Raw genomic sequence first — 13407 nt, 5'->3', positions numbered from 1 at the left:
AAAATCCGCAGCATAATCGATTTTGCACATGTATTGTATTGCAATTTGATGAGGCTTTGCAGTATATCCTATATCTGTCTGAGTTTCCCGTCTCAAACTCAACAGTCTCCACAGGCATATATGAGGCTGCCAAGTGACCCGTGGCCGCGCCACACTGACCATATCTCAAATGTCTGAATTTGGCCCTAGTGCTTTTTGAGTATAAAATGAAAAACAATTTTCATCTAAATATATGGCTTGTACCTAGGCATGTTCTTTAAGTTTCTATATTGTGACACTGCAGAAATGCAATAATCTAATCCCTTGTTGTTTTCTGACAGCATTGAGGTGCAGCTGCAGGAACTCGGTAAAGTGAACAGGAATGGAGTATATGGTTACATTGAAGCCTTTGTACCATGCACCAAGGATACTCTTGTCAAACGTCTGAAGAAACTGCACCTTCACATACAGGTATTTAGATATTCAAAATCTAAATATGGTTTTGTACTAATGCACATTCATGTTAAGCTCATTTCTTTCAATTGGTCAATCAATAACCTACAAAGCCTTTTAATGCTGCATGTGTTTCCAGATGAATTGCCAGACGGGGTAATGGCAAACCGCGGCCTGAGTGCCACATCCAACCCTTTAACTGTTCTTGTCCAGCCTGCATACGGAGACAAAGTACTGGAAACAATGGCATACCACCTGTGAATTATTTGAGCCCAGTGCTGCAATTTCCCCGTTCGGTGTCTCTATTTCAGCAATGGTGGAATTGGGAGTAGCTAGCTCCCTGCTCCACTACTTAGCCTGTGGGTCTGAGACTCAGCACAGGAGGTGCGAATCTGTGTGAGAGGGCTGTGGGAGATTAATAGTGCAGCACGGTGGCTCAGTGGTTAGCCCTGCAGCCTTGCAGCGCTGGGGTCCTGGGTTCAAATCCCACCAATGACAACATCTGCAAGGAGTTTGGATGTTCTCCCCGTGTTTGTGTGGGTTTCCTCCCACACTCCAAAGACATACTGATAGGGAATTTAGAATGTGAGCCCCAATGGGGACAGCGATGATAATGTCTGTGGAATTAATGGTGCTATATAAGTGAGTAAAATAAATAAATAGATGGGGCTGTGCGGACATGATACTTTTTTGGGAGCCGTAGGGACATCAATGTCCACCAATGGTGGACATTCAGTTATGTGCAAAATAATAGCAGTCTAAAATCATTAATGTGTTTTAATTACTGTTTATTCTTTTACACATGACAGCACCATGAGAGAGGGGGATCCGCCCACCAAGGACAGGAAACCTACTGGCTAAAAGGGTGGCACCTCTTTCCCGCCTCAGTTTGGTTTCCTGTCCTTGATGAGGGGAACCTATGCAGGCTTACCTGCAATAAAGACAGAAGATTCTTCCCAGGCCTGGTTGACCGGATTAGGTGAGGATGCCTTCTCCACCTCAGTCGGTGCAGGGCTCCTGGTGGCGCCACGGTGGACTCAAGGGGGCCTGCTCCGTGATTGGTCGCTATTGAGCCGCATCCCCTGCCTGGGGATGAGCGACTCCAGTGCGGCTCAGATTGCCTCCTACTCCAGCCGAATCCCGTCCTCCCCGCGTTGCGGAAGTGCCCCGGCATCTCCTGGAAGCTGCCGGGGGCGTGGCTGACAGGTCAGATGTCCCAGTGATGCAGCGAGTGACGCAGCGGAGGGTGCAACCAGGGGCTCTGCTGGTGATATGGAGGAGGCGGGGCCAGTGACGTGAACAGGGACGCGCCCGGAGTGTGGTGTTGCGGCCGGTGGCATGGCTGGTGACACGCCCAGGGGATGGCATAAAAGATCTTATTACATGGGAAAAATTGCATGACTACATGTAGGCGAGTAATGGGCAACCAACAAAATCAATAGTCGTGACATGCACGCTGCTAATTGAGTGTAATTGACTTATTTAATGAAAGGGAGGTGTTCTAATTAATAGCCGTGCGGAGTACAATTAGTGAGGTCCATTCATTCTGTGTAGATACAGGTGTCTGTTATGACACTTATTTAAAGAAGGGCAGCAAATGTTGTACCTGCTGGTTTTAGCCCTTGCTTAGTGAGTAAAATGGGTCGTTCCAGACGTTGTGCTGAAGCAGAAAGAACTTTGATCAAGAAGTTAATTAGAGAGGGGAAAACATAAAGTGCAGAAAATAATTGGCTGCTCAACTAAAAAAGATTTCCAATGCATTAACATGGCAAAGAAAAACCCTAAACATGTGGTAAAAAAAATTACTACCATCCGCATAGATCATGGAATCACAAGAATGGCAAAGACTCATCCAATAATCAACTCCAGGGAAATGAAAGAAGATTTTCAGTTACCTGTGAGTCCTGCAACCATCAAAAGATGGCTACTTGAAGCCATACTATTTGCACGAAACCCTCGTTAAGTTGAAAAGGTTACATTTTGCAAAAGAACACATTGACTGGGCTAAAGAGAAGTGGCACAACATTCTATGGACAGATGAGAGCACGATTGTTCTTATTGGGTCTGAAGGCCGCAGACAGTCTGTGAGATGACCCATAAACAGCAAATTCAAGCCACAGTACACTGAAGACTATAAAACATGGAGATGCCAGCATAGTGGTTTGGGGAAGTTTCTCATATTATGGAGTTGGTCCCATTTATCACATATCAGGCACCATGGACCAGTTTGAATAGTTCATAATACTGGAAGAGGTCATGTTGCCTTATGCTGAAGAAGAAATGCTCTTGAAATGGGTGTTCCAGCAGAACAATAACCCCAAACACACCAGCAAGCGGGCAACCTCCTGTTTCCAGAACAATATGATTAATGTTATGAAGTGGCCAGCCCAATCCCCAGACCTGGTTCATATTGAGAATTTGTGGACTAACATTAAAAATGCTGTTTTTGATACAAAATCTAAGAATGCAAACGAACTGTGGAATGTAGTCTAGTCAGCATGGGCTGGAATATCTGCTCGCAGGTGTCAGATGTTAGTTGACTCTGCCACAGAGATGTAAAGCAGTTATCAGAAAAAAAGGCAATATAACCAAATATTTCAGTGATTAACAGAAAAGTGAAGTCTAAACAATTTTTTACTGTAAATATTTGAGATTCTAAATGGCAATGATGCAGACACTTTTTTTTTGAGCAGCTTATTCCTTTTTCTTTTTTTCGTTTAAAAATGTATATGTTCATGTTTTCATTTGGAATTGAATGTTCCTTTGTTATATGGAACTATATGCGATTATGAGGATTGAGCTTTTTCTCAGTTGTTTTGAACACACTGCTATTATTTTGCTCATAACTGTTGCACATGTACAGCCGCACAGGGACCCAAGAGGTAAGAGGGCCCACTTACGCCTCCAAAGCAGCAATCCACTTCTGTCACGGCCACTTTTTTGGTCTGCAGTGGGTCCATGCACTTTTATTGCATAGGCGCCTTCTACTGTCTTTGTCCGACTCAGCATCATGCTGTGTGTGGGGTGACAGGGGGCATCATACTGTGTGTGGGTGACTGGGGGCATCATACTGTGTGTGGGTGACTGGGGGCATCATACTGTGATGTATGATTTACTGCTGTTTATGAATTTTATAATAACCAGTAAATTATTATATTGATTTTCTGCTAGAAGTAAGAATACATTACAGTAGGCATTATCATATCATGTATTAGTACCAGCGAGTCAGTATACTCAATTCTGTAAAATATTAAGGGATATAATTAATATAAAATATTGAGCAGAATTTCAGCCTATTAGTAAGGTGGTTACACTTGGAAAATCCTTGTAACTTTTGTTCCTCTACATGGTCTATAGCTGTAAACTTCTCTACTTTGGTGGTTGATACAGTATTTATAAAGATGCTTTCTATTTATACCAGGATGACCGACTGAAAGAACCATTACAAAAATTGAAAACCGCTATCAGCCTTGTGATGCCTGGCCAGGTGACCCGATACCAGGAGGACTGTCAAGCACATAATCAAGCTAGAAATGCCAAGTATGTGTATGAACGGCTGTTCTCCCGTGTCTCCCTTACTTACCTAAGCGAATTTGTTTCGTTATGCAAATTCATACATTTGCCAGTCAAAGCAATTGTAAGTTTCTATGCGCTCGTTAAGTAATCTGTTCATAGACCAAAACTGTTAAGGGTCAAGCAGTCGTCCGTCCAAATCTGTCCGATCACGTAACTACTTCATAACTCAACAGTGAACATGAAAATAAGCAACTTAGTAATATATCTCATCAGAGCCATCTGCTTCTTTCTCTGCCAAAATTTTCATTCGGTGAAGACCCTTTCCCATTACTGAGAGAGATGGCAGTGGCTACTGATGAGATTCTGTGTAGGAGGAGGAAGGAGGAGCTCTGCCATTAGCTCCTCCCGTTTCCAAATTGACACCTGGGGATGTATACATAATAATCACAGATATTAGTCACTGTTAGAAAAACCATCAATAGATACATAGTAAAAGTCTGAGTAATAAATACAAAGTCAACCATTCTATAGAAACTGGTAATGAGAAATTACATAAGTAAAGTGCATTGTGCTCAGATACAAAACTCAATCACCATGAACTATCAATAAATGGACACCTGACAGACTAGGCTCTACTACAATAGTATAAATGATGGCAACGAATGTGTACAGTCTAGAATAAGATGGTATTAAGATAATACTGACCCCAGGACGCCGCACTCATCCAATGCCCAATGGTTACATCTGGTTGCTGCCGGATCAGTGGGGTTGCCAGGTGTCCCGACTCCACCAGTCTGATATTATGATCTGTCCAAAGTATAAGTGGTCAATATCGTATATCTAGAGAAACCCTTCAAATTGCAGTCAACATTTACCTCTAGTTACAGGGAACTTCACACATGTTATAAATAGCTAGAGTATTTTGGCTCCTGTTGATTTTTTTTGGCTTTATTTTGGGAGACCTGAAAATAGGCCAACTTAATATTGCCTCCCCCAAAGGGAACGTAGTGAAGTACTCTAGCCATCTTGGAAATCTCACTTCTTTGCTGTAGTCTGAATGAATTTTTAGATTTTTCTTGTATGGGAGCATTTCTCTCAGTAATATAGGATGCTTTCTATTCCACCAGGCTGACAGCTGTAAGATGAGACCTGCAGAGGTGTTTGTAATGACATGCAGCTCTGCTCTCCTTCCCTTCCCCTGCTTGTAATCACAGTGAGATTAGTGAGGAGAGCAGGCCTGACATTCTCTGGCAGTAGTTTTTGTCTTTTTTTTCCCCTGCATGACGCCTCCTGCTTATGATTGGACAAAGTCCTGCAGGGGAAAGGTACACGCCCCCAGACACTGCACCTTCTCTTGGTTTTAGTGAAAATTGCCATATAAACTGTACTAGCTAATATCACTGCCACAGAGACGAGGGATTAAAGGAAAGATAAACTACATTTTTCTCAGCTCTGCAGCCACTATTCCATGATGGGGCCAGTTTAACATGCTCAGACTGGTAAAGGGGTCTTCTTTAAATGTTGGCTTGATTTTGTGTTTTCCATCTATAGGCATCAAGCTGATGATGATCGTGACCGTAATCCTTCAGAGGATGAAGATGAAGAGAAGCCTGGAAAGAGAGTGATGGGACCAAGAAAAAAGTTCTACTGGGATGACACAATAAGGTAATATGATGTCACACGTAGACACTAACTTCTAGTACTAAGTGATGACGAGGCGGGAACCTCCCTATCCTGCTTTCTGCCTTCAGTAATAATAATTTTTCTTTCTTTAGCACCAAATATTCCGCAACACTTTACAATTAAGTGGGGACATGCACAAAGACAATACAAAGTAACCTAGTTCACCAGTTAGATTAGGAATGAGGGTCCTGCTTACAGTCTACAAGGAAATAGGGGGACACAATAGGTAGAAAGTGCCTGTCACTTATAGACATATTAAATTATCTGTATAGGATTGTGGCTGCTACAACCTAACATGTTCATTTTTCCCATCATCGCCAATTAGGAACTTACTGTGTAATCTAGTAAAGATTAAACTGGGATGCTACGAGCTTGAGCCTAATAAAAGTCAGACTGCAGAAGACTATCTAAAGAACTTTATGGAAACTGAAGTGAAACCATTATGGCCAAAAGGCTGGATGCAGTCCAGGTAATTGTCACCCGTTTTTGCTGTATTAATAATGCAAGATTTAGATTTAATGCTGTTTGACTTTTTTTCTATTCTGTAGATTGCTTTTCAAGGAGAGTCGCAGTGTACATAATCACCTCACTTCTGCTCCGTAAGTATATACAGCACGAGAACAGTCTACATTTGGTGCCAAGTGTGTGAGGTCTAAAATGTGATATGCATATTCTGTTATCCTCTATAGAAAAGAAATGATTCACTTTATAGAATAGGTTGTGTTATGGCTTTTACTCAATATACAGTCTGAACTAAAGTCCAGTGATCCATTCACCAGTCTGAAAACACACTAAAGTCCTTGCAGTCTGCATACTCCAGACAGTTTAGCTGAACACCTATATTATACTGTGAGAAGTTTTGTTACCATTAGTTGACTGAAATGTGCCAGGTGTAGAGACTTATTTTGTGACCATTCAAATTACCATAGAAAGCTTTGTGCAAACAAGGAAAGTTTGGATATTTAGCTCTGAAAGTCACAGGTTTGTGAATGAAGCTCCTGTGTCACCTATGCCTTGTTCCCCTACCAGTTTGATTTTTCCATTTCTGACTCGACAGGCATATGACCACTGCATAAGGGGGCGGATTAGTGCTTAAACTTTGGAGAATGATCGGTGTTCAAATCTGAGCATACACTTATTCCCATCTCCATGGTCCTATCCTAATATATAGTAGGTGTAATAATAATATTCGCAAATACCTCCAATTAGAAATGTAGTATAGTTTTTCTGATTCACTATGTTGCTTAGCCCATGTGCAGGGCATTGCATTAGCTTATGTATCCATGATTATGACCGCTCATTTAGTGACAGTTGTTAAGGGTTTTAACCATGGATACCTAAGCAATATCAATGCCCTGCACGTGGGGTCAGTGACATAGCGAATCAGAAGAACTTTTCCACATTTCTAATTGGAGGTATTTGCTAATATTATTATTACACCTACTACATATTGGGAAAGAATCTTGGAGATGGGAATACCCCTTTAATCTCATCCAGTTAGGTGATGAACATGGTACAGATGCTTCTGAAGTTATCGATGTGAAGTTCACAAGAGATACATTCACATTGTCGTCCTATGGGGAATCGGTGGTTACACAGTACTGCTTCCTGGAGAATGCCCTTCTTATTCTAAGTCAGGTGGCAAGGCTCGTTAAAATGGTAATATTGACTGTTTGGATTATTACATCCAATAGGTGGCACTAGAGTTCCAGGCCTTGTCTTTTCTGAAGAGGCTATTTGCACTTTAAAATCATTGCAGTCCTGAGCCTCAACTTACTGACATTTGCCACCTCAATGTGGTTTCATTAGGAGTTTGGTTCATTCTGTAAAAAATCAAAGCCTTTTACTGCTTTTCAACTACCCAGCAATGACTTGGGGGAAACTGCAAAACATATGCATCATAAACACTCAGAGGTAGGAACGGTATTTGAAGTCTCTTCACAGTTTTCTGTATTTTCTATTTTTTTTTATTTATTTAGATATACAAAACCTTTACGTTGAAGGGGTTAAGGGATTATCCAGGACTTTTTCTAGATATATTTATTTATTTTATGGGGCTAAGTAATTATCAGTAGGTAGTCGTTAACTACCTGCTTGTTCTGTTCTCCTGAATCAGGGTGGTCACAGAACTGCTCTTTGCCACTATTATTCCGCTTCCTATAACGTTTGTGGACAAAGCAGTTCCTTCTCTTCTGCTTTGCTCTGTCTATGGGACATCATTGCTGACATGCTGATTCACAGCAGGCTCCCCGCTGCCTAACTCCGCGCAGGTGCACCGAGTTAGTGTGATTAACATTGCATGAGCAGTATACGTAGTGAGTGAAGTCTGCTAGTGATGCTGGAAATCAGAGACACGGGCAGAAATCTTTGCACTGCTCATGCGCCAGCTCATGCAATGTAACCCGCACTGACTTGCGTAGCAGGGAGCTGACCGTCAATTAACATGTCGGCATTAGCGCCATGTCAGCAGAGCAGAGTGGAAGAAAAGAAACTGCCCTGTCTACTTGATGTCACAGGAAGTGAGCAAATCACCGCAAGGAGCCCTTCAAAGGGGTATTCCCATCTCCAAGATCCTATCCTAATATGTAGTAGGTGTAATAATAATGTTAGCAAATACCTCCAATTAGAAATGTAGCATAGTCTCTCTGATAAGCTATGCCGTTTATCCCATGTACAGTGCATTGCATTAGCTTATGTGTTCATGGTTACGTCAACTAATTAACTGTCACCATGGATACCTAAGCTTCTGTAATGCCCTGCACATGGAGTAAGTGACATAGTTATAAGAAGAACTATACGACCTTTCTAATTGGAGGCATTTGCTAATATTGTTATTACACCTAATATATATTGGGATAGGCTCTTGGAGGTGGGAATACCCCTTTACGTTTTTGTAACATTACAATGCAAACTTATAAAGTAATTTATTACATTGGGATTACTAAGTAAGTATTGCTGATTAGCAGTGCATGTCTTTTTTCTGTTTTACTCCTAGAGCGAAGAAGAAAGTTATTTTGGTCCCAAAGCCCAAAGTTAAGGTATTTATATTCAGGTTTAGCAGTTAAAGATCAATGTTGACATTTTTTGTTATCCCACTCATGAAATATTTTCTGTTTGTTCGTTTTGATAACTCTTATTCCTGCTTATATTTTGGGCAATTAGTTAAAACCCTTGGAGGTTTATAGAAGTAATTGTTGACATTATCCCGGAATAAAAGACTACATGTGTTTTATGAAGAATGTTACTGAAGATTATTGAAAAATCTTCTTGGCCTTTTATTATTGTTGATGATTTTTTATTTCTTTGTAGGAATCAAGTCCTAAAAAGGAACAGAAGGTTTCCACACCTCTATCTACTGTGGGTCGTGCACCTTCTCTAAATGCTACGCCTATTGGAGGTCTTGCGAGCTCCACTTGCTCTGAGACTATTTGCCTGGATGACTCCTTAGATGAACAGCTTTCATTCAAAACTCCTTCACTAGATTCAATTTCTGAAGCTCTGGCTGTTCTAAACAATGGATCTGGCCCCTCATCCAGTTCTCACACAGAAACTCCAACCTCTCGACCAAAAGTTGCCCTAAGAGAAGAAAAGCTGGCTTCTATCATGAGCAAATTGCCATTAGGTGGTCCTAAAAAGGTTGATACTCCTCATCATACCACTAGTCTCATTGCAGGCCACTCGACCCCTGTACCAAAGAAGCCCCAGGACCATGCAACAGCCCATTCAACCATGGTGTCTGGGCTCATTGCAGGTTCTTCCATTCAGAATCCCAAAGTGTCATTGGAACCACTGCCGGCTAAGCTGCTTCAGCAAGGATTGCAAAGGTCTTTGCAAGCTGAAGTATCCTCATCCTCTACACCTGCTAAAATGAAAGCATCTTCTGCTTCTCAACTTAAAACAGCATGCGCTTCTTCCACGTCACCATCCTCCACTTCAGTGCCATTGACGTCCTCTTCACATGCCCATGTTTCTTCCTCCTCATCACAAGTACAAAACTCTTCCTTGCTGACCGTCAAGCTCAATCCACCCATTCAGCAAAACTATGTTACTCCTTTGCAAGCTACAATAAGCAAATCCCATACTAACCCTGTTGTACGCCTGACCAGCAGTCCTCAGATCTCTTCCACATCGCCCATTATCAAGACACCTGAAAAAACAGCTGGTTATAGGCCACCTTCTTCACCTTCTCCAGGAAGCAGCCAGCATACACCTGTATCTCGAACAGCTGCCTCTTCTACCTCTAGTATCTTAATGTCAAAAAATGTTGGCTCTCTCAGTTCAAACCCAGGTTTTAAGTCCCCTTATACCATGGCTCCTTCACCGAAACCTACCACTTCTTCAAGTTCTTCCAGTTCATGTACTTCTGTCACCCAAAATACGACACATAATAAACTGGCAAGTGGAATGAACATTGGACGTCCTTCACCCACAGTTAGCCCAGTATCTTCTGGTCGGGGCACAACAGTTTTTCAGGGAGTGAGACACCCTTCTGCACCTCCCAAGATTCCTAGCTCTTCTCCCAAATTAGTATCGCCTGTTATCAGGCAGCCAAGCTCCTCTCCAAAAATGTCTATTTCTTCTCCAGTACCGTCTCCTGTTCCTTCTGCAAAACTCTCCAGTCCATCTCCAAAAATACAAATTCAATCTCCAAAACCACCCAACCAACCTACAAAAACCCCCAACTCTTCTCCTAAGTCAGTAAACTCTGCACACTCTGGGCCTATAAAATCCCCAGTTCCCAGCTCAGTAATAAATGTGCCTATCAGCAGAGGAAATCAAAATTCAAATGTTTCAAATAGGACTCATATTTCTGGGGGAACAGGGAGTGGAGCGCTGGGTGCTACTAAACAGCCAATGCCTCACAGACAACCATCTGCCTCAGTGTCTCCTGTTGCAGCAGCTGCTGTTCAAGTAAGTTATTGTAAAGTATTGCTTAATGAGAAAAGCAACTGTTTCTTTTTTATCCAACAATATTATTGAAAGTGTTGGGAAATGTAACTTAATAGCTTAGAGCAGGTTTCTCAGTGTGTGAGCTGTAATGATACAGCCCTGATCTCCTGCTTTAACCTCCTGCATGAATCAGTATGGTGGGGGAGGGCAGAACAGAGGAGTTTAGATGTGTCACATTGCAAATCCTTCTAACGAATATGCTAATATCTCTGCAACATGTCCAGTTCAACATGAAAAATTTGGTGAAAGGTTCTCTTTAAAGCTTCTTTCGCCACTATGCCTTTGGGGCATATATTATAGACTCATGATAAATATATTCTGCAGTCTAGTACTGATTTTTCCTCAGTAAATTATCCATTAACTGTCCTGAATTTTATCCAGCAAAGCCATATATTGTATAACAGAAGGCAGTAGTCGCATGTTGCCAAAGTTGTCAGCCAATCTATCAGTCTTACCCTAGGCCTTATTCACACACCATTTTTTTTTCGGCCAATATTGTATCCATATTTGTAAGCTGAAAGCAGAGTGACTGCAAAACACGGAATAAGTGCAATTTTTTCTTTTTTCAATTATTTTTCTCCTAGGTTCCACTCCTTGCCTCTGCTTACAAATACTGATGCAAAATACTGACCAAGTACTTGCATGTCAACAGTGCCTTACTGATTTTTTTTTTTCCTTAACCCGTTCACCCCCGGGCAATTTTTTTGTTCTTCCCCAACCCCCTCCAAGAGCCTTATCTTTTTTTATTTTTCCAGTGATATAGCCATATGAGGGCTTGTTTTTTGCGGGGCCAATTGTACTTTTGAATGACCTCATTAATTCTGCCACATAGTGTACTGGAAAAGGGGAAAAAAAATTCCTAATACTGTGAAATTGCAAAAAAAAAAGTGCAGTTCTTCAATGTTTTTTTTAATGTTTTTTTGGGGGGTTCTTTTTTTACCATGTTCACTATATGGTAAAACTGACTTGGCAACATAATTCACCAGGTCAGTAAGAGTATGCAGAAACATGTACAGGTTTTTTTTGTTTTTGTTTTTCAAATGGTGGAAAAAAAATGCAAGAATTTGTGAAAAAAAAAAAACAACGCCTTTGTCGCTATTTTCCGAGACCCGTAACATTATCATATTTCTCAATCTAAGGCTGAGTGAGGGCTTATTTTTTGCGCCCTGAGTTGACGTTTTTACTGATACCATTTATGGGTAGATACGATGTTTGGTCGCCTTCTATTGTGATGTTGTGGTGACCAAAAAAATGTTCTGGCGTTTTGAAATTTTTTCTTGTTACACCGTCTACCAATTGGGTTCATTTATTTTATATTTTGAAAGATCAGACATTTATGAACTGAAAGATACCAATTATGTGTTGTTTTTCTAATGGGTCAAAAAGGGGGATGATTTGAACATATATATATATTATTTTTATTTTTTTTACTCGATTCATTGTCCCCTTAGGAGACTTGACGCTGCGATCGTCCAATTGCCTGTTATGTATAGCAAAAGTTACAATCTCCTGTAAATGCCGGCCACAGGCAGACCCCCTGCTGCTATGACAACCCATCTTGATCGTGTGACGGGCACTGATGGGTGGGATCAATGACGCGCTTCCTGACTGCACGTATTAAATGGCTTTGTCAGTGATTGACAATAGCACACAGGTGGATCTCTGATCTGCCCCTGGCTGTTGAGGGACTTGATGGATAATTAAATCCTGCTTTCAGCTGAGGCGTAGATACTTGGGCAATGCTGTCTAAGCAAAATACAATACTAGTTAATGTACAACTCGTTCTGGTTTTCACATCTGCTTGAACAACAGTGTTCTCCTTCACTAACCAAACTAATCTGATGAGGAATTGAAACATAATACATTACAAAGTTATACTAACTTTCATTCATATGGTGTTTAAGCCTTATTACTGCCTACTTTCCTTCTGCATGGTGGAAAACAAAACATCACTGTCCATACTGAAATTTCACCTTTTAGAACAAGTGTATGGAAATAAATTTTAGTAGTAGTAAGTTTTGTTAGACTTCTTGGATAAAATAAGCTCTAGTTACCCATTGCAGATCCAGCACTGCCTCTCCGACTCTACCCCTGGTCTTGTTGATGGACTGCAGCAGTGACGTCATGACTCCTATTACGTAGCTGCTGCCTGTAATGTCATACAACCCACTGGATTGTGACTTGTCCAGCTAACTGTTTAGGGGTTCCAGCAGGTGTAGCAGACCCAGATAATGAGTATATTGCAGCTGTGATCGAACACCGAATGATGTCTACTGTTACTTTGTGAGCTGTACTGTTTTGTGTATTAAACTGTAATTTTTGGTTACGTTTATCTCCAATGTTCAAATTTTATTTTTATATTTTTTTTACAGTCTGCTGCAGCATCTCTCCTTGCAAATACAGCACCGTTGACGCTCATGACATCACCACTTTCTGTAACAAACCCAAATGTGACGACAACCCCACTTAGTCCATTTGGCATGTTGAGCGGACTGGTACCGGTCACCATGCCATTCCAGTTTCCTTTGGAGCTGCTCAACTTTGGGAGTGACACTGCTGGTGCGGTAACATCTCCAGGTTCTACCTCAGCCGCTTTCCACCACACTCTCGCACAGAGTAAGAATTGTATTGTTAATCTTTAGCAGATTGTATTTTTTATACATGCAGTAAAATGAAAGCGTAAACATTATTTTAATCAAGGGGTGAAGAACCCTCTTTCTGCCAAGGGCCATTTGGATATTTATACCATCTTTTGGGGGCCGTACAAATTGCGCACTAACTCCGCTCACAAAGTACATCCTGACTCTGGCACTTGTGTCAGGACGT

The 13407-nt window shown here is 41.3% G+C and overlaps 1 protein-coding gene across 2 annotated transcripts in view; it reads left to right on the top strand.

Moving 5' to 3' along the window:
• The window catches only part of UBN2 (ubinuclein 2), an 80616-nt gene that overhangs the window by 55431 nt on the left and 11778 nt on the right, over positions 1 to 13407 (top strand). For both annotated transcript variants that reach the window (XM_073644172.1, XM_073644171.1), the window contains 8 exons: positions 321 to 450; positions 3854 to 3972; positions 5500 to 5613; positions 5957 to 6100; positions 6180 to 6230; positions 8627 to 8669; positions 8941 to 10542; positions 12954 to 13197. In XM_073644172.1, coding sequence (XP_073500273.1) covers positions 321 to 450; positions 3854 to 3972; positions 5500 to 5613; positions 5957 to 6100; positions 6180 to 6230; positions 8627 to 8669; positions 8941 to 10542; positions 12954 to 13197 — 2447 coding nt within the window. The remainder of the gene's footprint in view (positions 1 to 320; positions 451 to 3853; positions 3973 to 5499; positions 5614 to 5956; positions 6101 to 6179; positions 6231 to 8626; positions 8670 to 8940; positions 10543 to 12953; positions 13198 to 13407) is intronic.

This window comes from Phyllobates terribilis, unplaced genomic scaffold (genome assembly GCF_046119375.1).
Source record: "Phyllobates terribilis strain yellow unplaced genomic scaffold, ASM4611937v1 Scaffold_8__6_contigs__length_399053987, whole genome shotgun sequence".
NCBI lineage: Eukaryota > Metazoa > Chordata > Amphibia > Anura > Dendrobatidae > Phyllobates > Phyllobates terribilis.
This window is presented reverse-complemented; position numbering and strand designations above follow the sequence as displayed.